General features: G+C 51.5%; 2 protein-coding genes across 3 annotated transcripts in view; one reads left to right on the top strand and one right to left on the bottom strand.

The window, feature by feature from the left end:
- The first annotated feature begins 1,118 nt into the window (after positions 1–1,118).
- On the top strand, positions 1,119–2,794 carry CCL22 (C-C motif chemokine ligand 22). Its single transcript, XM_030457967.1, has 3 exons — positions 1,119–1,185; positions 1,956–2,061; positions 2,508–2,794. Exons 1-3 carry the CDS (start codon positions 1,119–1,121, stop codon positions 2,596–2,598), a joined length of 264 nt encoding a protein of 87 aa, XP_030313827.1. The 3' UTR covers positions 2,599–2,794.
- Positions 2,795–10,669: 7,875 nt separating this feature from the next.
- Positions 10,670–27,491, bottom strand: part of RANBP10 (RAN binding protein 10) — a 71,513-nt gene continuing 54,691 nt past the window's right edge. Inside the window, exons 7-14 of one of the 2 annotated variants that reach the window (XM_030457797.1) lie at positions 23,317–23,429; positions 20,712–20,820; positions 19,457–19,605; positions 16,504–16,699; positions 14,440–14,564; positions 13,481–13,626; positions 12,940–13,051; positions 10,670–11,334 (exon numbers count right to left, since the gene is read on the bottom strand). In XM_030457797.1, the coding sequence (XP_030313657.1) occupies positions 11,204–11,334; positions 12,940–13,051; positions 13,481–13,626; positions 14,440–14,564; positions 16,504–16,699; positions 19,457–19,605; positions 20,712–20,820; positions 23,317–23,429 (1,081 nt within the window). In that variant the 3' untranslated portion in view covers positions 10,670–11,203. The remainder of the gene's footprint in view (positions 11,335–12,939; positions 13,052–13,480; positions 13,627–14,439; positions 14,565–16,503; positions 16,700–19,456; positions 19,606–20,711; positions 20,821–23,316; positions 23,430–27,491) is intronic. The other variant, XM_030457798.1, reaches the window with a different exon arrangement.

Raw genomic sequence — 27,491 nt, 5'->3', positions numbered from 1 at the left:
AGCACATTTGTTTTGCTTCCTTCTCTTTTCTCCTCCCAGAGAAGTCATGCAAACGAGAGAATCTTCAGGGAAGTCTGGGTCAACCTTCCCACTCCTCCAGGAAGCCCTGGGTTTGCCTCATCCCACATCTCCAGCCTGGGCCCCTCTCCTGCTTCCCCCTCATCCCCCCTGGGTGCCCACGGGTGCTCAGCCCACGGGTGCTCAGGACCACAGCAGAATTTTGCCTCCCTGGGAGCAGATCTCAGCCTGGAGCTCTGGGATGATGCTGCCACCTGGGCTGTGACACCCACTGCCCCCGGGGTCCTCTCTGGGCTCTGGGATGTTTCTCTTGGGGTTGTGGGAGGGTCAGTCCCCCCCTCCCTGCAGAAGTGTCCTCTGTGCACTGTGTCCTGTGCTGCCCCCATTCCCCTGACCTCATTCTCATCCCACTGCAGGTGTGGGAGGCAGAGGGATCAGACCCATACCCTCATCAGATGTCCCACTGCTCTTGTCCCATTTCTTCCCCTTCTGCAAAGCCTCCTGAACCCACCAAAAGCATCTTGGCTGCATCCTGCTCCTGGCTCTCCCCTTGTTAATCCAGTGTGGCTTTTTCTGCCTGACAACACTCCATCCATCCCATTCATCCCATCCTATCCCATCCCATCCCATCCCAAGTGCTTCACTGCCTATCCCAGCACCCTTTGTATGATCAGGGAGGTTTTTTTGGGGTAGTTAAACCAATCAATGACCTGTCCCTGCTCAGAGGTTTTGGGTTATTTGGAATAAACAGCAAGTGTTACTCCTGGTGTCTCCTTCCCAGGGATTGAAGGTTTTATCTGCTTTCCTGGGAACATTCTGGTTCCCCCAAAGCCTCCTGGAAGCCTCTCCCAGCCTTGAGGCTCTTCCACAAAAAGCAGAAGTGGCTTGGTCTCCCGTGCCCCCAGAATAAACAGGAACAGAAATCTCCCTGTCCCTGGGAAGAGGCTTCTTAGAACAGTCCCAAGTATTTCTGGAAAAGTGGTTCAAGTGGGTGACACGTGGGGGATAAATGAAGATGAGGTGAGAGGCAAAGCCACAGGAACTGGAGAGGGTGTCAGGAGGTAGAGTGGAGAGGAGCAGCAGCTGGGAGCATCTCCACCATGCAGCCTGCAAGGACATTCCTGCTGCTCACTCTGCTCCTCACCTCCTCCCTGCACCCTGCCCCAGGTAAGGACCTCATCCCACTGGGACCAGACCTCATCCCACTGGGACCAGACCTCATCCCACTGGGCTCAGACCCCATCACACTGGGCTCAAACTCCATCCCACTGGGCTCAGACCCCATCGCACTGGGCTCAGCCCTCATCCATCCCAGAGTGTGGTGGTGATGTTGCTGCTGTCAGGAGCAACCCCTGGGCAGGACAGGACAGGACTGGGCATCCTGGGGTGCAGGAAAGGTGGCCATGGCACCTGTGGCTGGGTGGCCCTGGCAGGGCTGGGGTGTGGGGTGAGTGAGGTTCTTGTGAGGTTCCTCTGTGGAGCTCAGGGGCTTAGGGAGATGCTGCAGGGGCTTGGGGAAGGCTCTGGCAGCCATTCCCTGGGTTTCAGCTGGATGAGTGAGTGGCTGGAGCTGGGGAGGGAGCACATGTGGATCTTTTGAGCCTCCCAAAATACCTTGGAAGTTGTGCCCTCCATCCCCTCACAGACCTCCCAAAACCTCATTTCCAGACCCCCCTTGTGCACTGCAGCAGTGCTAGAGAAGTGGGATGCGGGATGCCAGGACCCCTGCTCTGCCTCTTCCCACCCCTGTCCACCTTTCCCAGTCCTGGTGTTCCCATTCCCATCACAGGATGCTGTGGGAGACACCGGGGAGCTCCACAGCCTCTGCCCGGTGCTGGGCACCCTCTGGTGCTGTCACCTGGCAGTGCAAGGTGTCACAAAATGCTCCCTTTCTTTCCCTGAGGGATATTCAGCACATCTCTCCCTTCCCCCCGCAGCCCGCACCACCCCCACCGAATGTTGCTATGGCTACGTGGAGAAACCCATCCAGCACCCCCAGGACTTCTACCTGACCCCCCCTGACTGCTCCTTGGCTGCCATCGTGTGAGTGTCCTGGGCTCTGCCTCCCCATCCCATCCCATCCCCATCTCCATCCCCATCTCCATCCCCATCCCCATCTCCATCCCATCCTCATTCTCATCCCCATCCCACCCCATCCCCATCCAATCCCCATCCCCATCTCATCCCCACCACCCCTGGGAGCAGGAGCAGCTCCCTCCATCCCCACCATTCCCAGCTGGGAGCATCCCTGGGCAGGATGAGGGATGGCAGGAGGAGAGGAGCTCTGTGGGATGGGCAGGGGGTGGGGGGAATGGAAGTTTTGGTGTTTTCTGGGAAACCTCAGGATGCGCCCCTGATGAGGCTGCTGGAGATCATCTCCAAACCTCTGTCGGGATGAGGGACAGGGAGGGAAGGGAGGAAGTGAAGCCAGGGAAGGAATCAGCTCCCAGGTGAGGTTTTCACTCCCTTCCTTTACTTCCTCACTGCAGGATTGTGGCTGCCACTGGTGCTGAGCTCTGTGCTGACCCCAAGAGACCCTGGGTGAAAAGAGCCATGAAAAAGCTGAGAAGGAAAAAATGAAATCCTCCTGCTGCCTCCCCCATCTCTCTCACCCCTCCAGTCCTCCCAGATCCAGACAGAACAGACAGAACTCCTGGCACTTCTCCAAAGGGTCCCGTGGTGGATGGCAGAGCCAGAGGAGGGATCAGCCCCTACCTGGTGTCCCAGGCCACCTCCTGCTGCCACCATCAGCCTAGAGGAGCAAATATTCATAATAAAGACATTGCCAGAGGCTGCTCAGGGAGATTTTCCTGATTCTTCAGCCCAAGGAACAGATCCTTGGGGCAGGGTGGGACCAAAACCTCTCTTTGCCCCTTCCCTTTGGTCAGGGTGTGCCTCCCTGGGAAGCTGGCAGGGATCCATGGATCCAGGGGTGAAGGAGCCACAGATGAGGCTCTCCCCTCCTTCCAGCACAACCTCAGCCCCAGCTCTGCAGGAGCTCCAGGAGGAGGTGGTTGGGAGGGGGAAGATACAAACCCTACAAACCCCCCCTGCCCTGTCAGCCTCCAAACATCCCGGGCCAATGCTGAACCAGCAATGGGGATGAAAAAACAAGTGCAGGATGAAAACCAGGAGGGTGAGGACACCCAACTTCAGGGGCAGGGGAAGGGTCCTGGGGCCCAGGGCAGGCAGGGAGGGCTGGGAGCTGCATGGGGCTGATGGAGCCTCCTGATCCCAGAGGCTCAAAGAGCAGCTGGGAAAACCTCAGCAGGGTGAAGGCAAGAAATGTGCTGCCTGGTTGCCAGCCCAAAGCCCCACCAGGGGTGCAGCAAGGAGGAACAAGTCCCAAATGATGTTTGTGCTCACAGATCTGAGGCACAGCAGGGTGACCCAGTGCTGGGCAGGAAAGCTGTGTCAGATTTTGGGGGACAAGTGTCTCATGGACACAAGTGGCTGATAAAGCCCCAGGATTGCACCTCCCCAGCACTTCCCACAGGGGCTCTGTTCCCTTCTGCAAGGAAAAATGGAAGGAGCAAAGAAGGAGCTGTGTGAGATGGGAAGGTCACAGCCAGACACCATCTGAACTTCAGAGACTCTTTAGAAGTCTTAGGGAAATCCTCAGCCTTCCTCTGTCATTTGAAGGTTATTTCCCTTTTTTTAAGCACCACTGAAGATCAGAATCAGGCAGGCCCACAACCAGAAAATTCCAAGAGGACAACTTGATGCTCAAAGAGAAAAAGCTGTGACACACAACTCCTCCAGAAACTGCTGAGCTGTGTTGGCAGGGTGTGAGAGGTGTTCAAATATCGTGTTGGCAACAAGAGGTGGTAAGCACAGGTGACAAAATGGCCAGCAGAGCATCCAGGAATATGGTGGGGTGACACATGGCATCCTCTCTGGTGATGGGCATGTGGGACAAACACTGCCTGCCCTTATTGCAGAGCAGTTCCTGGTGAAAAAAGTCAGGATGATGATAATGATTCTACTGCTCCCTATCCCTCTGTTAATAAAATAAAATGATGGGCACACTGCTGGGCACCCCAATATTCCTGAGGAATTCACCCCTCCAGTGGCTGAAGGAAAGGGAGTTGCAGGGACATTCAGCACTCTTCCAGTCTCCAGGAGCCTCCTCTTTGGGGAGCACTCCCATGAGATGAGGGTGACCTGCTCCAGGTGGGAACATCAGGATGCAGGAGATGGGCCATGATCTGCTGGATCCAATTCCCAGGATCTGCCCTCGGGGTTCAATCCCAAGCTGTGTGTGGGAGAAGCCCTTTTGTAGGAGGTTGTGTGACTCTGGCATCACACCCTTCCTGCTGTGCAAGGAAAGGGAGGGAACGGGGAGCTGGTGGCAGAGCCATCTCCAGGTGACAGCAGCTGCCCCTGAAACATCCCCACACCAAGAGGGAAAGGGCTTCCCAGAAAGTCCCAGCAACCAGGCCTTGTTCCCCCTGCAATAACTGTACAGGAGGCAGCAATGCCATGGGACTGGGACAGGGACAGGGAGACAGGGACAGGGATAGGGACAGCTCCCCCTCCCTGGAGCTCATCCCAGTCTGAGGACACTGCCCAAGCAGGGACTGACAAAGCAGATGCTGCACACCAGCTCTTGCACGTGGATGTGTATTTTAATAAAAATAATTCTGTCAATATACAGCAGAACGTTGCTTTGCCATATTTCCAGTATATTTCCAGAGGTTTTTTCTCAGTTAAAATCCCCCCTCCCTTTTCCCCTTTTAAACTTTTCATGCGAAGCATCAGGTAACTTAATCCACAAACACTGAGCTGAGGCTGAAGTAATGAGCAGGATTTCTGGGATTTGTGGGATTTCTGGGATTCAGCCCAGGTTGTACCAAAGAGGAGGAACCTGGAGCAGGAGGCCTCGGGCATCCTCCCCATCCCAGCAATGGTCATTCCAAGGGCTTCCTGGGAAGCTGCTGGGGCTCCAGCTGAGCATTTTGTACCTGAGTTTGGAGGAAGCAGCAGGAGAGAGGGAATTCTGGCAGGAAGGGCCTGGAAGTGCCCGAGCTCCAGGTGCTGGCAGCTCCTCCTGCCCCACGGGCTCTGGGGCCATGGAGAGGGCAGAGGTTGGAGCCAGAGAGGAAAATCCCAGTCAGAGTCCTTAGGCTGGGGGAGACACCATGCTTGGGTTTTTTTTCAGTTTTCTTTAAAATCCCGATTAGCCCCAAAGCTGCCATTGCTGCTTCTTTCTCCAAGTTTTGAGCTTGTGAGAAGCCCCCCTGCTCCCTCCCTGGGGAGGTGGCAGCTGAAGCCCCCCCAGGTCGCAGCCACTTGGGCTCAGCCCCAGGCCCTGGCCAGGGGAAGCTCAGCAAGGAGCAGAGCTCTGCATGGCCCCCAGGAAAGTTTCTCTGGGACAGGAATGTCAATCCCACTGGAGCTGAGGCTCCTCCAGCCTGGATGAGCCCTGGGCTTGGCAGGACAGAGCTGAAGGCTGCAGAGGGGGACACAGCATGGGGACAGACCTGTCACAGCCACTCATTCCTCACCTGCCACCTCCTGCTGCAGGGAGGATGCTGGAGAAGCCTCCAGGCTCTCTCCCTTTTCTCCCCGAATCTGTTGGGACCCCCAAACCCCCTCTGCCAATGCACCCTCAGCTCTCCAGCCTGCCCAGCAGAGGGTACAACCCAGGGCTCCAACTGGGAGCTACTGGGCTGAGGTTCCCTCCAGCCCTCACTCTCCTGGGGCAGCAGCAATGTCCCAAGGACACAGAGCCCATGTCCCCTGCCATGTCTCCTTACTCCTGCACAGGGGACTCCCTGGCAGAGCAGGAACAAGGTCCCTTCTCTCACACTGTGACCAGCTCCATGGGGCCTCCCTGTGCCCAGCACTGGAGCATGACGGAACATGATGGACATCTCCATCATCTCCATCTCCATCCCTTCTCCATCTCCATCTCCATCTCCATCTCCATCTCCATCTCCATCTCCATCTCCATCTCCATCTCCATCTCCATCTCCTCTCCTCTCTTCTCCTCTCCTCTCATTTACTGCCCCCCAGGACAGCTGAAGATTTCTCCCTGCCTCTTCATGGACACAACTTCCCCATCCCATCCTGGGCACTCTGTGACCACGGAGCTTGGTTCCCCTGGTGAACCACGGGTGACTTCTCCTCACAGCAGCAGAAGCCCTGAGGCTCGAGCCTTAGAGAGGTGCTGTGGGGGGTACCAGGGCACAGCAGCCTCCCAGCAATCCAACAATTTCACTTGGCTGAAAAAGGAGACAGCTCACCACACCTGACACCTAGGGAGGAAAAGGATAAATTCAAACCCTGGAGAGAGCTACGACAGCTCTGCTTGTCCCAGTTATTCCAGGGAGCCTCCAGAACAAAGCTAATTAAAGAATGGTAATGATGCCCTAATAAGAGAATGTAAAAAAAGGACAGAGCTTGGGGACAGGCAGAGATGTCACTGTGAAAACCAGGAGGAATGAGGAAGCAGATGGGAGACCCAGGTGTATGCAGGGAGGAACCACGGTGCCAAAGGGCCCCTCACCCATCTCCTGGTGCCCCAATGGGGTTGGTGAGCACTGCCAGAACATTGGGAATGGGAACAATCACACATCTCCCATGGGTCCTGAAACAAGGAGCTATGGTTCTGGCACTTGCTACTGGTTCAGGTTCTGGGTCTTCCCCTCCCTGCTCACAGCAGAGCTCAACCAAAGCTCACTCAGCCCTCTAAGTCCTGAATCAGCTTTTGTTAAACGCCTGCTAGGACAGGATGCCAGAGCAGCAAGGGAACTGTCTGGAACAAGATGGTTCCCAAAGGAATCAAGAGGAACAAGAATTGGATCCTCTGGTAGAGGAGAGATGTCCCCAGACTGGAATGCACCCAGCAGAGGCCACTGAGATGGTCACAGCCTGGAGCTCCAGGAGAACACACTTCCCTGAAGAGCTCCTCAAATGTCTCTAACTCACAGCATCCTTCATCTCACTCTAAACCTCCTGGTCTCTTCTCCCAAGTAACAAGGGATAACACAAGAGGAAAACGTGCCAGGGAGGTTCAGATGGGAAACTGGGAACAATTTCTTCCTGGAAAGGGTTGTCAGGGCCTGGCCCAGGCTGCCCAGGGCAGGGCTGGAGTCCCCATCATCCCTGGAGGGGTTTCAGAGCCCTGGAGATGTGGGGATGAGGGACACGGGGTGGGGGTGGCCTTGGCAGTGCTGGGTAAACTGTTGGGCCTGAGGATCTGCAATTTCCTTTCCAACCAAAGCAATTCTCTGATTCTATGCTCCTGCCCTCACTCAGTGCTCGTGGTGACAGCACCAACCTCCGCCCAGGCTGAGAGAAGTCTGGTGATGTATTTCAGCTTCATGAAGCTCTCTGCAGAACCCCTAAAGGACCCTTTAACCAAGGTTCTAGATCTGGAGGTCCCACAATGTTAACAGGAAAGGTACTGGGTTCAGAACCAAAGTCCATGATGTGCAGGGCTGCAGCTCACCAGGTCTCTGTGAAAGATCCCACTGAGAGGTCCTGGCTGTGATGTCTGGGGCAGATGGAGGGGTTGGTGTCACACAGCTGGAGGGTGCTCTGCCTACAGCCCTTTGGTGGTGACACTGGACCAGTGGAAAGCTGAGATCCTCTAAGTCTGCAGCCATGGCAGAGCTGGGAGAGGTTCAGTTTCAGAGCATTTCACAAGTCCTGGGAAAGATGTCACGGGCAGAAAGCCTCCAGGGGCTGCGGAGTGAGAGATGCTCCCTCTGAGTGGGGTTTTGGATCCTGTCTCCCAGGATCTCAAGTCAGTCCAGCAAAGCAACCAACCACAAATGACATTTTCAACCTCACATACCCAATAATGCCAATAAAGCTGAGACTCTGTCACCCCCACACAGAATTGGGAAGCCAGCACTTGCTCCCAGTCTGCACAATCCTTTCCATGGCTTTACTGAAGGATTCTTGGGAGAAGTGACACTGCAAGGGACAGAGGAAGCAGCCTGGGCCAGGGCTGTCCTTGGCTCCTCTGTTTCTGAGCAAAGCACGAGGCACTTGGAATAACAAATCCCAAATCACTTCTACAAAAATAATTCCTAAAGTGCATGAAGGCTCTGGCTGGCTGCACAACCACGTTCAGACTTCAAGGCCTCGGTTCAATTCAGTTTTGTTCCACTTTTAAAAATTACCACAACAATTCCAACCGAGTCTTGGCTGACAGGAACCATCAAGGAGCAGCCAGGAACACCCAAAGACCAAGAGGCTTTGAAAAATAACCTGGGAAAATCAAGCCCAAATCTCTTGTAGGAACCAATCCAGGAGAAGGCTGAAGCCTGCACCAGACACCACAAATTTTGCTTCCCCACACCAAGCCACAACCTCATTAATCAGCATCTGAGCACAACCAGCAGAAACCATTAGGGAAACCACAAGAACACTTGAAATTAAAAGAACCAAAGAGGAATGGGACAGATCTGTCACTGGAAAAGCCTTTTGCACTGCTCCAAAGTCAGGATGAGGACATCAGGTCCAGGAGCTGGACATTGTGAGGCTGGTGAGGAACTGGGTGGAAAGGGAAAAACTCCATCTGCAAAACTGCTTGGACTGAAAAAAGTGGAAAGCACCAGGGCAGGAAAAGTGACAGCCCTGCACATTATTCATCATTAAGATGCTTAAACAGTAAATTAATCATCATTAAGAGTCTGGCCTCTCAGCACTAACCTCAACACAACAGCAAAATGGTTTCAACCACATCCCATTGTGCCATCAGAATAACCAGGTATCCAGGAGCATCTCTTGGGTTTTTTTTTTTTTTTTTTGTAGTTAAAGGGAAAACAAAACAACAAAAAATTGCTCTAAGAATGTCAAAACAAGAGGGTCATTAACAGAGCACATGACAAAGAGATGTGGCTTAAAGAAGCTCTGAAGAGAAGGAACAAAGAACCCCTGGAGATGAGGATGGTGCTGCCACAGAGATGAAGGAGAGGACCAACCACAGCAGCAAGCTAAAAACCAGGCACTGGAGTATTTCCAACCTGTCTTGGGGCTACTTGGGTTGGAAATACCCCAAGCCTGGGTCTAAGGAATGGGGAGCCTGGAGAAGAATCTCTCACCAGGCCAAGTTCTGATGCTGCCCCACATTCACCAGCAGCACCCGTGGGTTGGGCTGGGCAGCCTGGCAGCTCTGGCATCAAGAGGGTCCAGGAAAGAAGCCTGCCCATCAGGTAAAGTGTCTCTGCCACTGCAGTGAGGTGAGGACTGGTGTTACATCCATCAGTAGGACAAGCAATGGATGAATCTGCAGGCACATGAGCTGCTCCCTGGAACTGAAACAGAAGCCTCAGATTTGCAAGGTAAAGTCTTCTGCTTAGTGTGGGTCTCTGCTCCTCCCTGCCTGAAGAGTGGCTCTGGGATCAAGAGCTCCCTCTGGTTTTTTTTTCCAGCTACATGAGTTGACCAAATAAATACCTCCTCCACCTCTGAACCTCCTGTTGCCTGTTTCCTTAGACCACCAAGCTCAAAACCTTCACCAAAAGGCAGCTCCCATCCACCACCACCTGCACATGCAGTGCCATAGCTGCTTCCCTGTGTCCCTGCTCTGCCTTGAATTCAGACCTCATGTTCCAGCTGCAAACTGGAAAATGCAAATCCTGCAAATCCTTCAAACTCTGAGCTCCTGCAGGGAGGTCACCCCTCACCTTCCCCTCATCAAAGCTCTGGGAGCCCTGGCACAGGCTCCACTCTGAGGACCAAAGGTGCTCATCCTTTGTTGACCCTTCCAAATAAAAAAAAAATAAAATTCACAAGCAGCAATAAAACACATGTGGGGTCTGAGCTCCCCTGAGCTTCTGATCTAAACCTCATTTGGTGCAGAACTCCATCCTCTCCCTGCAGCCAGACTGACCCCAGCACCTCTGAACACTGTAGTTCAGGGGACAAACATGTGGCCTTGCCATCCAAATGTTCATGCTCAGGAACACGCAGAGGCAGAGGAGCTGAGAGTCAAGAGCTTGGCTGCACTCAGGTCCCTGGCTCTGACACCCATTGCAACAGAGCCTAGAGTCCATCTCCCTTGGAGGTTACACCCCCACAGGTCCCCCTTGCTGGACCTGGTCCCCCTGGATCCTTTTAGACCTGAAACCAAAAGAATTTTCTTAATAATCCCTAAAGAAACATTGCTGCTCCCTTCTGGGACCTCACAAGGTTGGCACTGACACCTGCACCCTGGCCCCAGCACGGGTGAGCACAGCTCAGAACTCTTCCCAAGACACTTGGGGGCCAGTGCCAGCAAATACTGCAATGACTGAGTCTGAGTAGCCCTCCTACATGAAGAAGCAGGAGGATTTGTCATTTAACACAAAAACTGACAGCAAAACAGGACAACACCCACAGATGTTTCCTGCAGGCTGCAGTGACCCAATGGGTACAATGACAAATGACTTCACATTTTTACTCCTGCCAGAGCTGCATCCACCTATTTCTCAGGGCTCTGAGATGCCTCTGCAGAGCAGCCACCATCAGAGGCAATTTCAGGTCTTGTGCTCTTTGCACTGACAAGGACAAGACTTTGGGAGCCTGGGGCACGTAGAGAGGTGGGTGCCAGGAAGGACCAAGCTTCCGATTCCCTCTGCCAGCACCAACCTCTCCTGCATGAGAAGCATGGCCAGGGCCGTGTCTGCAGGCAATAAATACATCAGTGACTTTGTGGAGGTGGAAGAGACCTTTTTAATAAACAGGATTTCAAATAAAATTAAAAAAAAAAAAATCCCTCTGAACTGCCACTGCGAGAAGATTTCAGGTAACTAGCACAGAAGACGATGCCGTGTGTGCACGATGGAGGGAGAAGGGAGGAAAAGTACAAGCTGTCACCAACTTGATGAGCTTCCTCAGTAAATCAGCAGAAACCAGCTCAGCAAAACTCTCCAGATAAAATACTGGTGGATCCATGAGAAACAACTCAAATCAAAACAAAGAGGAATCCCTAGGCTGGAAGGCGCTACAGGAGAGGAGCCAGCGGGATGCCGAGCACCGCTGGAGCCGCAGCCGTGGCAGGGAGGTGGGGGAGAGATCTGCCCCCTGCTCCTGGGGACAGGGACAGCCACAGAGCGAGGGACTTGCTCCATCCTTGCCCAGGCAGTGTGTGTGTGTGCTCGAGTTGGTGGCAGGGAGGTTGGGCTATCACACGAGGCGGTGGTGTCTGCGACAGAGGGTGGAGGGCAGCGGTCCCGAGGTCGGCTGGTCAGTGCAAATAGTCCTCTACTCTGGCAAAGGAGCAGGAGCCCAAGCCCACACGAGCCATGAGCCGCAGACACTCCGAGGCCTGGCCCAGGGCAAGCATCAGTGGGGGCTGCTTTGGCAGGTTCTGAGATTCTGTGGGGGCAAAAAACAGAAATCTGTTTAGGAGAAGCGTCCCGGCCGCATCCTGGCCCAACCTCAGCTCCAGGAGCTATAGGTCCTGCCCGGGCACCAAGCCCAGCACCCTGGCAGAAGGGGCTGGGAAGGAATGAAATTACTCCTGAGCACTGCTGGCTCTGTGCTGCTGCTCCTCTGCACACCCCACCCCACACACATCCCCTGAGCAGGGCACAGGGCTCTTGAGCAAGGCAGGGAATGGTGATCCTGCTGCCTCAGAGTCTGCCAGAAAACCCTCCAAGCACAAGAGATCAGAGGATGGGAGATGAAGGCAAGAGAAAACGGCACCAAGAGAGAGATAACCTCTCAATCTCTCCCAAGCCCTGGACAAACGCACTCCCTGGTCACCACTTCTTTCCAGCATCACGTTTGCTGTGCACACAAGAGGGACTCCTCACCTGAGCTACACAAGCACGTCCAGACACCACCTTTCCCATCTCCCTGGTCACATCCCTTCTCAAGCACTGGGCAAACAATGGGCAGAACTGAGCCACCCAGCTGGACCCCTGCCCATGCTGACTCTCAGGGGCAGGGACTGTCTTTCCCAAACCATGGAACTTCTGCTCCTTTACTCAGAACAGAAGCCCTCATGGCTTTGTCCATCAAGCTGTTTCTTCCCCCAGAAGACAACTTCTGCATCTCCTTCTGGCACATTCTGCATCAGGCTGAGCCAGGCACAGAAGAGTAAATGGCAACAAGCAGCTGGAGCAAGGAACGTGCTTGTCCAAGCAAAATGGAAGAGGAGGCTTAAACATTCAGCTCTGAGGACACAGCAAGAGACTGCTCACACCTGGATCCAACCATGATGAATCCTGCTGACACAAAGAGCAAAGCTCATCAGCAAAAGGGGTCTTGCTGTCTTGCTAGCTGAAGAAAACCAACCAACAAGCAGAGCTCTGCAGAGAGCAGGGTCCTCTCCCCACAGCTCAGACCAGAAGGAAAGAGTGACAGGGCTGGAGTGTTACAAGAGTCCTGATTCCACCCCTGGACCAGGCTCTCTGGGCTCTAGCACAATGAACACGTGATGGGAACATACAGGACAGACCCATTTACCTCTGCGTGCCCAACAGGAGCTCAAAGGTAACTGGATTTATGGATTTATGCCCCCCCTATCTGCTACAGAAACCTTCTGATGCAGCAGAGCCACTGTGTCCCTTACCAGAAAGCGGGATGCTGCCATGACAAAACTCTGCTAACCCAAACAGCATGGAAAAGAGCTCTGGTAATGCCAGCAAAACTATTCAGGTGGGCTGAGAGCAGAGGGAAGAGGATCAGGAAATGCATCAAAAAGATCTTGGCAGGGGAGGAAAATCCCAAGGAGCACCTTTGGAAGCAGTATTGAGGAAGACCTCAGGAAGGGAGCCAAAAGCAGATTAGTCCAGACAGATCTGTTCCATTCCCCCTGCCTTCCTGCATCACTGCCCAGCAACACAAAGAGAGGCAAAAGCTCCACAGGAGCCTTTCTGAACTCCTCCTAACACTTAACAGCCTTGCCTGCCACAGGACAGTCCCTAAGAGCAGGTATGTCCAGAGGGTAGAGCTCACCTTGGAACCAGGCCTTACCCAAAATAGCACTATTAAGAGCAGCACACACAGGTTCCCTCTGGATGGGGTCCAGCTGCTGACCGACGGGGCAGTTCCAAGGGTCTGAGTAAGCTAACAAGCTAAATGCATCCTGGGGGAGAGAACAAAAGGCACAGTAATGTCATGCATGGCTGCAAACACACTGGGGAACCACAGAGTCCACCACCTGGGGCACCTACCTCCTGAAAAGCAAGGGCCCTTTTCTCCTTGGCAGCAAGGGACCACATAGGGCCAACAAGACAGCAGACTGAAGAGGGTGTCTGTCCCCTCCTGGCAGGGGAGCCCAGGGGGGAAGGCAGGCAGTGTCACCCAGAGAGAAGAGCAGGAGCAGCCAGAAGCTGCACGTGGCTCCTCTACACAGAACCTGCTCTCCGTGCTCTCCATTCCCTGAGTTCCAACCCTGGATCCCCTCTTCCTCACCATCTGCCACAGAGGGGGCCACCCAGAGCTCTGCAAGGGAGCCCCCAGCCCCAGCCTGGCCCCAGGAGCTGCTGCCAGGCAGCACAAGGCTCAGCCTTACCTGAAGCATCTTTTTGTGCACCGTGTTCTTCCCGTACTCTCGGCAGAGCTGCTCACTCAGCACCTGCAGCTCTCTCCCAAACTGGATCATCCTCTCGGTGGCCGCGTGGTTGCCCCCACAGAGCTGCCTCTGGGGACAGCTCTCTTCTAGAGGGACAGCAGCAGAGAGGTTACCAGCAGTGACCAACATTTCTCCTTCCCCTCCCTCCCTCTGCCATGCTCCCCTTGAACTCCTTCCCTGCCTGGAGCAGGTAACTGCTCCCTGCTCCAAGCTTTTCCCAGCTTTTTCTGCCCCCTGCCAGTAGTGGTTTTTTCCCAGCACCTGTTGGGTACTTAACTCAGCCTGTTAGGTTGAGCTCAGTCTGCTGAATTCTTCAGGACTACCTACAAATCCAGTATTCTGATAAATTCCATGGAACTTCAAAGTCCTGCTGCATTACCCTTTCCTGTGTGCAATACAGTCCATGCAACACGGAACCCCCTGACCCAATCAACTCAGAAAACTTTCAGAGATGCCACCATCAATTTCCCAATATCAGTGGCCACAACAGGCATTCTGAGTGGAGGAACCCCCAGTTCCAGAGGAAATGCAGGCAGTCCATCCCCCCAGAGGAGGGGTGATCCCATCTGAGCTGGGCCAAGCTCAGCGGACTGCAGGAAAAGTCTCAGGGCTGCTCTGAGCTGGGATCCATGACCAGCAATGAACAGACCTTGGACTCTACTGCTTTCCCTGCTCCACACCATCACCAGCACTACTGCAAGGCTATGGGAAGCCAGACCTAGTTTTAGTTGCAGGAGAGGCTAATTCTCCTTGTGAAACAGGCATCTTGAGAACTTCATTCACTGGGTGGGGAAAGAAAGCCAAAGGACATGATTCCTCCCCCACATCCAATCACAATTTTAACTCCTGACACCTGCTCCTTGTCTTTCCCTTTACCCCTCCTGTCTCTGAGGCCCTACCCATGCTGGATTCATCTGTCTGCAGGATCTCCTCATGTTTGTAGGTGCCATTCATTATCCTGGTGGATGAGTTTTCCAGCACTCCGTTGGGGTAATGCTCAGCCTCCATTTCCATCTCACTGTCACTGAGGGGAAAGGAGGAACCAAAGATCAGAAAGGGAGAGCTCAGGTGGCAGACAGAGCCCAGAAATGGTCAGTAAACCAGGAAAAGTTGGAATACAGGGAGCCAAATGGTCCAAGTCAGCATAACAAAAATTCTTGCAGGCTTCTGAAGAAGCTTTTTTTTTCTGAAGAAGCTTTATGAAACAGGGTTTTGTTCTGAAAGTGCCTGCTGTGCTTTCCTGCAGGAAACAGTCAGACACAAAGCTCACAGAGTGACACACTGACCAGGAGGGAACTCTTGGCTATGAGAAACCTCCAACTCCTGCAACAAGTGCACTGCAGACAGAACACAGGGGTTCTAAGCTTGGATGTTTAAGACAGCAGCAATCTGAATGAGCTTGCTGACTGACTCCTGGTTAGCTGAAATTACAAGAAATTCTGGCTGGGACTTTATCGACAGTTTAAAAACTGTAAGGCTCTACATTTATATTTATATAGAAATAAATAAAGACCCATCATAAATGCAGCACTATCAAGTGGTTTTGGTAAACTGAGTATTTCTCACTCAGTTCATAGAATTATAGAACGGTTTTAGTTGGGAGGGACCTTAAAAGATCATCAAGATCCAACCCCCGGTCATGGTCAGGGTCCCCTCCCACCAGACCAGGCTGCTCAAGGCTTCATCCTTCAACACCTCCAGGGTTGGGGCATCAACAACCTCCCTAGCCAGCCCTTCCAGTGTCTTACTACCCTCATGGTTGTCGAAGATCTTCTTTTCCTGATATCTAAGCTAAGTCCCCCTCTTTCAGCTTCATCACCCCTTGTCCTGTCACTGCTCTCCCCCCCCCAGCTTTCCTGTAGCCCCTTCATGGACTGGAGGCTGCCAGAAGGTCTCCCAGAGCCTTCTCTTCTCCAGGCTGAACACCCCCAACTCTCTCAGCCTGGCTGTACCAGAGGTGCCCCAGCATTCTCATCATCTTTGTGGCCCTTCCCTCCAGCAGGGCTGTGTCCTTCCTGTGCTGGGGGCTCCAGAGCTGTGTGCAGTGTTCCAGGTGAGGTCTCACAAGAGCAGAAACCCCTCCCTCACCTGCTGGCCACACTTCTTGTGATGCAACCCAGGAAGTGGTTGGGCTTTCTGGGCTTTAAGCACACCCTGACAGCTCATGTCCAGATTCTCATCCACTGCCATCCCCAGGTCCTTGTCCTCACACAGTTATGAGCTGTATGGCTGCCAAGGGGTCCCCACAGAGACTACAAACTGCCCTGCAAACTCTGCTCAGCTCAGAACTCAGCAGATAAGTGCCAGCTGCAGTGAGCAAGAGATTCTACAAACCATAAGGATATCCTCTGCTCCAGCAGGGACTCAGCCAGCCTGGCAACACCAGCCTGGAAAATGAGCCCAAAGGAAGTTCCCACCAGAGCTCAATATGCCCCATGGAATTACCCCCTCTCCTGGACTGCTGGTGGCTCCATGGAGGAGGGGGGTTTCCTAGAGGCCTGACTTGCTGTCACAAGGATGAAACAGATCACTGTAGATTCAGAGGCTTATTTGGAAAGAACTGGGCAATAGGGAGAGATAGCCCAAAGAAAACACTCATGAGGGCAGTGCCCCAACCCAGTAATCACTTGAGCTGCACAGACCCAGTGTGCTGAGGCAGCAGTGACAAAAATGGGCTCAGTGGGAGTGTTTTGTGCAAAACCATCTTGGTAGGACCTGACAACATCAGTTTAATGGGACAGGTTGGTGTCTGAACATTGGAATGTTACTTGTGAGATGAGCTGCCAAGCCTGAGCAGAACTGGAACAGGCTGGTGTCTGCTGGGAATACCAGTGACCCAGCAGACAGGAAGAGTTATTCTGGTGTTCTAAAGAGCAGGACAACTGTCCTTGTGGCTCCTCAGACTGAGACCTCTCCCACCATCTCACCCTCCTCAGGCATCTACAAAGGAAAAAACAAAATACCTGGTTTCTTGGTTACTCGTACTACTGTGCTGCTGAGATTTGGTAGAATCTGTAGAATTGGACTCAGAATAGTTCACAGATGAGGGGGAGGAGGAGGAGGAAGATGAAGATGACGAGCTCAGTGTTGGGTATTTACTGTGACCCTGTTTGCTTTTTGTGGACATGACTCCATTGCTACAGGTTGGGCTATCTGCTCCTGAAAGTCAAGAAGAAAGGGAAAATTGAGGCCAGACCAACAACATCACTCTATTGCAAAGGCAACAATTTAGCAAGAAAACAAAACCAAGTAAGACTGCAGATCATAAGTTATGCTTCATCTTTCTTGAGTTTGAGGGGGCTTAGAGAAAACATAAATGAATATGGCAGGTGCTGTCACCAGCAACATCTGAGCTTAAGGAAGTTCTAAAAACAGTCTGTAAAGGAAAGATGGGCAGAAACAGCTCACACAAACTAGTGCTGAAACACAAAGCTTTGCAAACCCTCTTCTCACAAGTATTTGTCACAAATGCTCTGTCCAGGAAAACTCTTAAAGCACAGGTGAAAACTCAGGCTCTCCACGACCTGGCCCAGGTTAGCCAGACCCTTGTTGCCACAACACTCAGTAAATAACAACTTCAAAAGCCTAAGCTAACCCTCCCCATTCAGAACAGACATTGCTGAGAAGAGTCAGGCCTGAAATCTCATCTGCTCTCTGCAGAAAGGTGCCCCTCAGGCTGAGGAACTCACCAACACAGGGCATAAACCTTGGGTCATGACCATGGGTTCAGAAATGACTCAACTCCCAGGGGCTGTTTAATTAATACCAAGATGATTGCAAATCACTAAAGGCTCACATAATACCTTGGAAAAACCCCAGTGTGGACTTGCCTTCCTCAGAGAGCCTGCCCTGGGCACCCAGCAGCAAGCACAGGATCTTGGCCAGAGGCTGTGAGCTGGAGTGGCTGCTCCTCCAGCAGGGATGGTGATACACCCAAATTCAGCAGCTGATCCCACAACTGGTTTTATATCTAGGGAATTTATCTCTCTTTATCAAGACAAGACAAAGATTCACACAAAGGGCCCTTCTCTATTTTAATGCCAAAAGCAAGAGATTCTGCACAACAGTTCTGCTTAACCTTTAAACATGACTGATGAAATTGTCACTGTTATGAAAGGGTGAGGTCTGACAGAGATCTGAGCAGGCAGTGTCCCATGTCTGGAGACAAATACATAAAAATGCTGCCTTCCATTGCAGGGCAATTTTTATGTACAGTTGGAAAGAGGTATTTCCAAGAACCTTTATGGACTGATGGGATCATTCTGACTACCTGGGCAGAGAAACATAACCAGGGTTTCTCACAGCACAATACAGGGAAACAAACATCCAGTTCCAATCCCCCACCAAGGGTAGGGAAACCTCTCATTAGACCAGGGTGCTCCAAGCATCCAGCCTGGCCTTGAACACTTCCAGGGATGGGGCAGCTTCAGTACCAGTCTGAGTCAACTCAGTACTGGGACCAGCCCCATTCAGTGTATTTATTGATGATCTGGATGAGATAACAGAGGGCACTATCAGCAAGTTTGCTGCTAACACAAAGCTGGAAGGAGTGTCTGACCCCCCAGGAGGCTGTGCTGCCATCCAGAGGGACCTGGACAGGCTGGAGAGTTGGGCAGGGTGAAATGGAATGAATTCCAAGAAGGGCAAGTGGAGAGTCTGACATCTGGGAAAGAACAACCCCAGGTACCAGGACAGGGTGGGGACTGAGCTGTTGGAGAGCAGCAAAGGGGAAAGGGCCCTGGGGGTGCTGGGGGATGGAAGGATGGATGCCCAGGAGCCAACAATGTGTCCTGGTGGCCAAGAAGCCCAATGGCACCTGGGGGGCATGAGGAGGGGGTGGTCAGGAGGTCAGGAGAGGTTCTCCTGCCCCTCTGCTCTGCCTTGGTGAGGCCACATCTGGAATATTGTGTCCAGTTCTGGGCCCCTCAGTTCCAGAAGGAGAGGGAACTGCTGGAGAGAGTCCAGAGCAGAGGCACAGAGCTGCTGAAGGGAGTGGAACATCTCCTGGTGAGGAAAGGCTGAGGGAGCTGGGGCTCTGCAGCTTGGAGAGGAGGAGACTGAGGGGTGAGCTCAGTGATGTTGATAAATATGGAAAGGGTGAGTGCCAGGAGGAAGGAGTGAAGCTTTTCTCAGGGGTGACCAACAACAGGACAAGGGGCAATGGTTATAAACAGGAGCATGGGCAGTTCTGTATAAATATATGGAAGAATTTTTTCCCTGTGAGGGTGAGGGAGCCCTGGCCCAGGCTGCCCAGGGGGGTTGTGGAGTCTCAAAGCCCCCTGGAGGTGTCTGTGTGACTGCTGGAGGTGACCCTGCTCTGGCAGGGGTTGGACCCCATGATTTTTTGGGGTCCCTTCCAGCCACTAACTTTCTATGATTCTCTGGGCAGTCTAGGCCAGTATTGTCACCACCCTCACAGGAAATAATTTCTTCCCAGATCTCATCTAGATCTCCTCTCTTTCAGCCTGAAACCACTGCCCATGTTTAGAGCTTGCACAGTAGAGTCCATGGGAGAAGGAGAAACTCTCTCTCACTCAAGGCATCCTCCTAACCTGTCCCTCAGCTGGCCAGAAGTGAATCTTCTGTTGGCTCCTAACTGGAAAGCAATTCTTTTGCAGACTCCACAGCACAGGACATAGAATTTGTTTTACAGACCTCCTCAGCCAGTGAAGCACTGACTGAAAGCCACTCACAAAAGCTCTTTTATTCTGAAAAAAAAATGAAAAAATCTGCTCTGCAGACAACTGTCTGTGGAAAACACCTGATGGAAAACTGATTCTGTAACAGTATAGCCACCCATGACAGCTGGCTATCAGAAATAAAAGGAGCATTTCACAGCACAAAGGGCAGAAAGCAGCAGAGAACAGACCTCAAACATTTGCCCTCCTCCCCAGGAGACACAGAACACACACTTACCAGTACTGTGAATGTGGGAGTTGCTTGATCCGTGTCTGGGGCTCAAGCTGGGGGACCCGGGGTAGCTGTCCTGGGACCTGGGGCTGCGGGCACTGAAGCACCTGACCTCACTGTCTGTCCCATTCACCATCTCCACAAACTGCCGGCACCTGGGGCAGAGGAGGGGAGGGAGAGAGGGGGGTGACAGCCAGGATGCTCTGCAGGGAGCTCCCCTGCCTGCCTGCCTGACTGGAGAGCTCCTCAAAACTGCACAGGAGAGAAATGTCTTAGAACTCCTAAAAACTGCATGAGAGAGAAATGTCTTGGCTTTGAAACAGAGATTTTTGGTCATTACCATGGGTTCAGAAATGACTGCTTGAACTCCCAGGGGCTGTTTAATTAATACCAAGATGACTGCAAATCACTAAGAGCTGTTTATTCCATAATACCTTGGAAAAACCCGAGTGCGGGCTTGCCTGCCTCACAGAGTCTGCCCTGGGCAACCAGCAGCAAGCACTGGATCTTGGCCAGAGTTTGTGACCTGGTGTGGCTGCTCCTCCAGAAGGGATGGTGATACACCCAAATTCAGCAGCTGATCCAACAACTATTTTTATATCTAGGGAATTTATCTCTCTTTTTATCATGACAACACAAAGAGAGATAACTCTTTATCAGAGCACTCCCAGTACAAAGGTGCTCTGACAACACTGGGAGAGGAAGGAGCTCAGAAACTGCAACTTTGAGGCTAATGAATGTTGAGACATTCCCCAAAAAAGTTCCTTTCCATTGCACTAAGAAGAAACTTCCTTGCCAGCACACTTTTGTCTCCACAGCCCCTGCAGGTTAGCCCAAAACTCAAGTACAGGGTTTGTTTTCAGGGAGAAAATACTAAATCTGCCAAGTGTCATAGCTCCCCCCCTACTCCAACAACCTGCTGGCCAGGAGAAAATAGGTGAGGAAGAGTAAAAAAAGCAGTGACAGCAAGGACACCTCCCCATTTAGCTCTCCTGGGAACTGTCCTTACACAACTGATGGGCTGGGAAGAGCCACCTCTGCCCCCCCTCCTGAGGCCAAGCTGTACTGGGGCTGACAGCAAACAAGGGGCTATGTCTGCATTGCTCCAGGGACTGTGTCCTCTGCCACCTCTTCCCAAAGGGATCTCAACCAAGTTGAATTCAGACCAAGATGTGCAAAGCTGGGTGGCTGGACAGCCTTTTTCTTCTCTCCTTCATCTACATAACTCAGGATCAGGGAGTAGAAAGCTATTCATACTTACTTTAACATGAAGAGCAGGTTGGGGTTATGTTCTAGGAGGCCAGGGTAGAGCTGCTGGGTGGCTTCTATAGCCTCTCCCACTCTGCCTGCTAATACTAGCTTCTGTATTCCTGAAAGCAAAAGGAGACCTATTGACACACAGGCCTGGCCAGCAAGGATAGCCAGAGGATTGTCTCACACACTTCTACCTTGCACAAAAGCTAGGGAGAACTGGGGACCACAGTTTGTTTCTTTTGGGTGAGAAAAAGCCTTTGAAAATGAGGGAGAACCTCATTTTCATGAGCTGAGAAACAGCAAGAGCAGAAGGATCTGCAGGATGAAGGAGATGCTCTGGGACTTCAGTCCTTCAGTCACAGAGCTCTGCAGGGATGGAAAAGCAAGCAGGACACCTGGACAGGTAGAAGGAGAGTGATGGGGAAGTGACCATGTGAAAGGAAGCCCCTAGGCCACCCCCATGTTACTTCCTCTGGCTTGTTGATGCTTGAAAGAGCTGAGCTGGCTGAGCATCAGGTAAGTAAAGTGCTCCTAAAGGGTCTGAGGCCTTAAACCCCAGCACAGGACTCTTTCCCCAATATCTCTGCCTCTAAGTGGAAGAAATTATACCACCAAAAATGGTTCCTGCACATCCCACTTGACAAGATTCTTCCAGAGAAGTAACTCAAGGTTGGCTTGCAAGGAGGTGGTGGCACCTGTCAGCTCCCCCCAAAAATCCTGAGCCTCAACCAGTTGTATACCTCAAAGATAGAAGGCAGAAGCTTCCACCATCCAACACCCTGGGTGTTCATGTCTCAGGTACAGTCCTTCATCACTGGACACTCAGAGCTTCTGATTACAAGGTCATGGTTTATTTTTTTCTAAGTGTACATAAAACTACAAACTAAATGTCCTTAAACCCAAAAAGCATTGCACTTCCCTCTCCGTTTTTGGGTCCTTAACCCCAAAAAGCATTGCACTTCCCTCTCTGTTTTTCCAGTGCTCCTTACAAACAGCAGGGAGGGGGTTTTGAATCATCTGTGAGGTGCTTTGCAACCAGAGGCTCCAGCAGCAACAGACTCTGAGTTCTGCAAAACAGGAGCAGCTGAAACCCAGCCTGGAGATCCTGAGGAGCAACCCCCAGGAACAATCCCCAACCACTGCTCTTGGCTCCCACCCCTCAGTGTCTATGTGCTTGTCAGCACAGCTGAAAGCTGAAAGCTACAACCAGCCTGGCTCTCACACCATCATCTGCTCCAGTCCCCTTCATTTCACTCCATTTCTTCTCCTTACTGATGCATCCATTTTCATGTCTTGCTGCTTTTCATGTTGCTCCTTGTTTGGCAACTCCCACAGATGTCACTGCCTTTTGTATTTCCTCCCTCTTTTTGTTTTACCACCTCTGGTATCATCCTCACACCTTTTATACAATCCCCAGCTGCAGGGCTCTACACTCCTGCCCTTCACCTGCCCCAGACAAGTGGGACCACCCTGTCCACCCTGCCTCCTCTGAGACTGAACCCACAAACCCACCCCAGCAGGACCAGGCTGGGGACAACATGACCTGGAAAACTCCCAAGCCCATCAGCACTAACAAGCAGCAAGTGGGAGTTATTTTGGGTACTAAGCAGAGTCCCCAGATGAACCTGAGTGCTGGCTAAGCACATGTAATGTATGGAGAGTGAGCCACAAAGGGGCACAGTGCTCCTGGTATGTGACAGTCACATGAGAAACAGGTCACAAAGGGAAGAGAAATGCACAGAATGGGATGCAGCCTGTATTCAACAGCCAGGAGAATGCAGAAAACACACTGGTGTTCTGGGACTCTGCAGGCTGAGCCTGTGAATAGAAAAGCTAAAAAGAGAGATCCAGCAGGAGAAAAGTGCAGACCTTATTCTGCAGGAACTGAAAGCACTCCCAGCCTGACCACCTCAGGGATAAAGCACCTTGCAGAAAACAGCAGTAACCAAACCAAACACAGAATACAAACTCTTCCCTTAGTGTAAGCTAAACACATTGGCTGAATCTGCAAGAACTTCAGCAGCCAAAAAAATTTATCTGAAGACCAAACATAGAAAACTCACTGCCTGCAGTCAGAAGAGGCTGCTGTGTCCTTGGGATCAGGCAAATAAACCTGCACTGCTGCAAGAGGAACCACATCCAGAGGGATGCTGGGACATAGAGAGCTCAGAGTAGGGAAAGCCCAAGGGAACCAAGAGTCTTGGAGGTAACCACTGCCTCCAAGCAAGCATCTTCTGCCCTGGATCCCATGTCTCATTTGATGGGTCAAAACCGAGCCCCACCTCATCCATCTCTTCCAGGATCCAGCTATGAAGTTTCAACAAGACTGTAGAAAATGAGCCAAGTTGATCAGAAAACTTAACTCTCCTTCAACACATGCAGGTCATGCTGTAGGGAAGGCAAAGGGAAGAACAGGGCAGATTTTCAGGCAAAGACAACAGAGGTGTGGGGGGGCACAGTGATGATGAGGAAAAGTGCCCCAAGCAGCAGTTGTCTCTCAGCTCTACTGACCCCAGGGAATCTGCAATGTCATGGGAAGTTTTGTGCTGTTGTGGAAGAAGGTCATGGGCAGCATGTCCCACTCTGGGGACAGCTCTACCCAAAGGACTTACTTTGCCTGTTCTTTATTGAGGTCTGTTCTTCCTGGATTGTGGTATCTGTGACTCTGGCAAAGGCAGTTGCTGTTGAGCAGTACCCATGGTGAACCAAATATGATGAAACCATGCTGGAAAAAAAAGAAAATGCAAAGAGATGAAGAGACAGTGGTAAGGCAGGGGAATCACACTAGAGAAATAAAAAAAAAAATCAGCAGGGTAGAAGTTGCAATTTCAGTGCCCAAGCTGAGCTTGCTGAGCCAGGGTCCTACTTCTGAGTCCAGACAGTGTAAATGTATTAGATTTGTGTCTGGTCCTCAGCAAACAGAAGGGAGACTCCAGATTCACCTTAAGGAAAAAAGAAAAAAAATTAACAGTACACATACATTATTTATTTACTGATGTCCAAGAGTGACTTGAAGAGCTCAGTACTGTGTTACTGACAGTGACAGCTTATATAGATGTAAAATCAGCAGCTCAGAGAGGTTCCTGGCTTTCAGGTCAATCTCAAAAACAGATTCTGGTCCTGAATTTCTTCCATCACTCATTCTGCCAACAACTGTATCTTTGGTGATTGAATCTCCTTATGAATTCTACACATTCTCTGATCCTTCTATCTGCTGATTTGCAAAGTCCAGATTGTCAGCATTGATTTTTAATACATTTTAAAATTGTATTTTCAAAAGATTTGAGGGATGAGGTAGTGCTACTGTCAGAAAACAAACACAACAAAACCATCTTTCTGAACAGACCCTTGTTAAAGCACTGGGGCCCTCCCAGGATATGGCAGGTAAATGTTAACACTCCCTGGATTTTAACAAAACCTAAAAAGCCAGCACAGGATTTCAAAGCTTCTAGTGATAAATCTCCACACAGGCTCCTCATGATGAAGCTGTTACTGATCCCATCAACTCACAGCTCAAAACTTAAGTTCAACTTAACTACTTTCAGTACAAAGCATTTGATGAGTTAGCAAGAACTTTCAGCATTGTAAGCAGGTATAAGAATTCCTTTAAACTGAGTGATTGTGACCACTGTTGGTACAAGACAGAAGATCCTTTGCCCTTGGCATGCTCCAGACAGGCACAATAAAATGTGTCCCTCTGCATCAGCCATAGCAGCCCCCAGGTCACCCCCCTGGATGTGCCAGGCTGAAGCCTGGAGCACAGCAAGCTGGGCTGGCAGCAGCCATGGGAAGGGCCATCTCCTGCTCCAGTGCAACCCAGTGGTCCCAGTCAGTGCTGCAAAGATTTAAATGCTCTGCAAAGCTGCACAAAACCCTGAGCTCCTCCCCATGCCACTTCTACCTGTGTGGCAGAGGTGTCCCTGCATGGGGTGACAGCATCATCCCAGGCTGGGCACTGCTCCAGGCTTGCTTTCAGCAATGCCTTTGCACACCCTCCAGCATTCAGCAGCATGGAGGCACCCACGGGCACCTCCACTGAAATTCTGCAGCATTATCACACTCCACTGTCACCTATGGGACGTGGCCATGGAGGTGACAAAACACTTTCCAAATCTCAGGTTCTCCAAAGGAACAGCACTTGGGATCACCTGGGAGCTGTGCTGGCTCAAAAAACATTCACAGGGGCATGTAGTGATAGGAGAGGCTTTAAACTGGAAAAGACAGATTTAGGTTGGGCATTAAGAGGAAATTCTTCACTATGAGGATGGTGAGAGCCTGGCCCAGGCTGCCCAAGGAAGCTGTGGCTGCCCCATCCCTGGCAGTGTCCAAGTCCAGGTTGGATGGGGCTTGGAGCAACCTGGGCTGGTGGGAGGTGTCCCTGCCCATGCAGGGGGGTGGAAGGAGATCATCTTTAAGGTCCCTTCCAACCCAAACCAGTCTGTCACACCCAAAAGTGACTCCTCGGCTGATGCTGATACCTCCACCTCAGATGACACAATTCTGGAGAACACAAGGAAGAAACACAGGGACAGCCTGGGTCCTATTGCAGAAGAATCAACAGCTCTTGCACATGGAAGTCACAGTGCTCTGATCTGGTGACATTTTAGGAGAGAGTCTGGAAGCAGTCAGAAAAGAGACCCTCTACCCTTCTGCAGTTCACTTGGTGTCTTTGAGTGGCCCTGATGAAAGACTCTGAAATATCTTTGGACAACCAAGGGACAGCCAGTTTTCCAGGGAAAGGGAAAAAACACTCCAGTGCCACAGGATCCTCTGCTGTTCATGCATAAAACTAGGCCAGACCTGTGCTGTCCCCCAGTCCAGGTGTTTTTATGTACAAAGATGCAGAGCATGGGCTTTGTTCTGAGTCAGTTGTCTTCTGAGCACTAAATATTTCCATTTAATAATCAAAAAATCTCTCCATTCTCCTTGGCTGCTAAGCAAGCTTTCCAGAAGCAGAACCTGAACTTCCACAGCCAGACAAGATGAGGTGCACAGAGTGAGAGGACCCCAGAAAGACAACAGTCCAGTACATCAGGGTGAAAGTGTTCAAGTCAGTGCTGGTTGTGAAGTCCCTGAGCACATCAGAGCAAGCAGGCAGCCCAGCACCTGCACCCCCAGCTGGCAAAAGGCAATGGATAAAAACTCCAGGCACATGGCACACAGGAGATGATTCTTTTCCCCACAGCCCTTCCAGCTTCCAGTGACTCCTCAGACATTTCTGTCCTGCAGTGGTATTTCTCTGCACTGCAGCTCAAACATTTTTCTCATCGTGTCTCCAGTCACTTTTGAATCCAAGACATTTTCAGAGAGTGTGGAAAAAACACTCCTTAATTTTTTTCTAAATGTGCCACATGGTTAACTTCACTTGATGCCCTTTAATCCTTGTGGAAGCAAAAACAAGGAACAATTCAGCCTTCAGCCCCTTCACAAGGCTTTTCAAGATATATTTCCACATTCCTCATCCATCTCTCACAGCATCCTTGTAGATAAGTTGATCAAGTATGGGTTTGGTGATCAGGTAGTGAGGTGGATCAGGAACTGGTTGAAAGGAAGGAGTCAGAGAGCTGTAGTCAATGGGGCAGAATCTGGTTGGAGGTGTGTGACTAGTGGAGTCCCTCAGGGGTCGGTACTGGGACCGCTGTTGTTCAATATCTTCATCAACGACTTGGATGAGGGTATAGAATGTACCCTCAGCAAGTTTGCTGATGACACTAAGCTGGGAGGAGTGGCTGACACACCAGAAGGCTGTGCTGCCATTCAGAGAGACTTAGACAGGCTGGAGAGTTGGGCAGGGAGAAACATGATGAAATTCAACAAGGGGAAGTGTAGAGTTTTGCATTTGGGGAAGAACAACCCGATGGCCCAGTATAGGTTGGGGGCTGACCTGCTGGAGAGCAGTGTAGGTGAAAGAGACCTGGGGGTCCTGGTAGACAAGAAGATGACCATGAGCCAGCAATGTGCCCTTGTGGCCAAGAAGGCCAATGGCATCCTGGGGTGCATTAGAAAGGGGGTGGTTAGTAGGTCAAGAGAGGTTCTCCTCCCCCTCTATTCTGCATTGGTGAGGCCGCACCTGGAGTATTGTGTCCAGTTCTGGGCCCCTCAGTTCAAGGACAGGGAAGTGCTTGAAAGAGTCCAGCACAGAGCTACTAAGATGATTAAGGGAGTGGAACATCTCCCTTATGAGGAAAGGCTGAGGGAGCTGGGTCTCTTTAGTCTGGAGAAAAGGAGACTGAGGGGTGACCTCATCAATGTTTTCAGATATGTAAGGGGTGAGTGTCAGGGAGATGGAGTTAGGCTTTTCTCAGTGGTGACCAGTGATAGGACAAGGGGTAATGGGTGTAAATTGGAGCACAGGAGGTTCAAGTTGAATATCCGGAAAAATGTTTTTCCTGTAAGGGTGACAGAGCCCTGGAACAGGCTGCCCAGGGGGGTCGTGGAGTCTCCTTCACTGGAGACATTCAAAACCCGCCTGGACACGTTCCTATGTGAGGTGCTCTAGGTGGCCCTGCTCTGGCAGGGGGGGTTGGACTAGATGATCTTTCGAGGTCCCTTCCAACCCCTAGGATTCTATGATTCTATGATCACCACCACCTTCAGCACTGTGGGTTTGTGCATTTGCTCCTTACCTTACACACACCCCATACCTGTGCACACAGGTTTTGTCCCATGCTTTTTTCACTTCTACTACAGACTGCTGGAGAGAAAGACCCAAACATAACACAGTGTTGACATTAAGGTGTATGACATTCAGTGACAGAATTCTTTCTGTCCTTTTTTTTTTTTCCCC

The sequence above is a fragment of the Calypte anna genome, chromosome 11, assembly GCF_003957555.1.
Source record: "Calypte anna isolate BGI_N300 chromosome 11, bCalAnn1_v1.p, whole genome shotgun sequence".
In the NCBI taxonomy this organism is placed as follows: Eukaryota; Metazoa; Chordata; class Aves; order Apodiformes; family Trochilidae; genus Calypte; species Calypte anna.
Note: the sequence above shows the minus strand (reverse complement) of the source record. Positions and strands in the feature narration are given on the sequence as shown.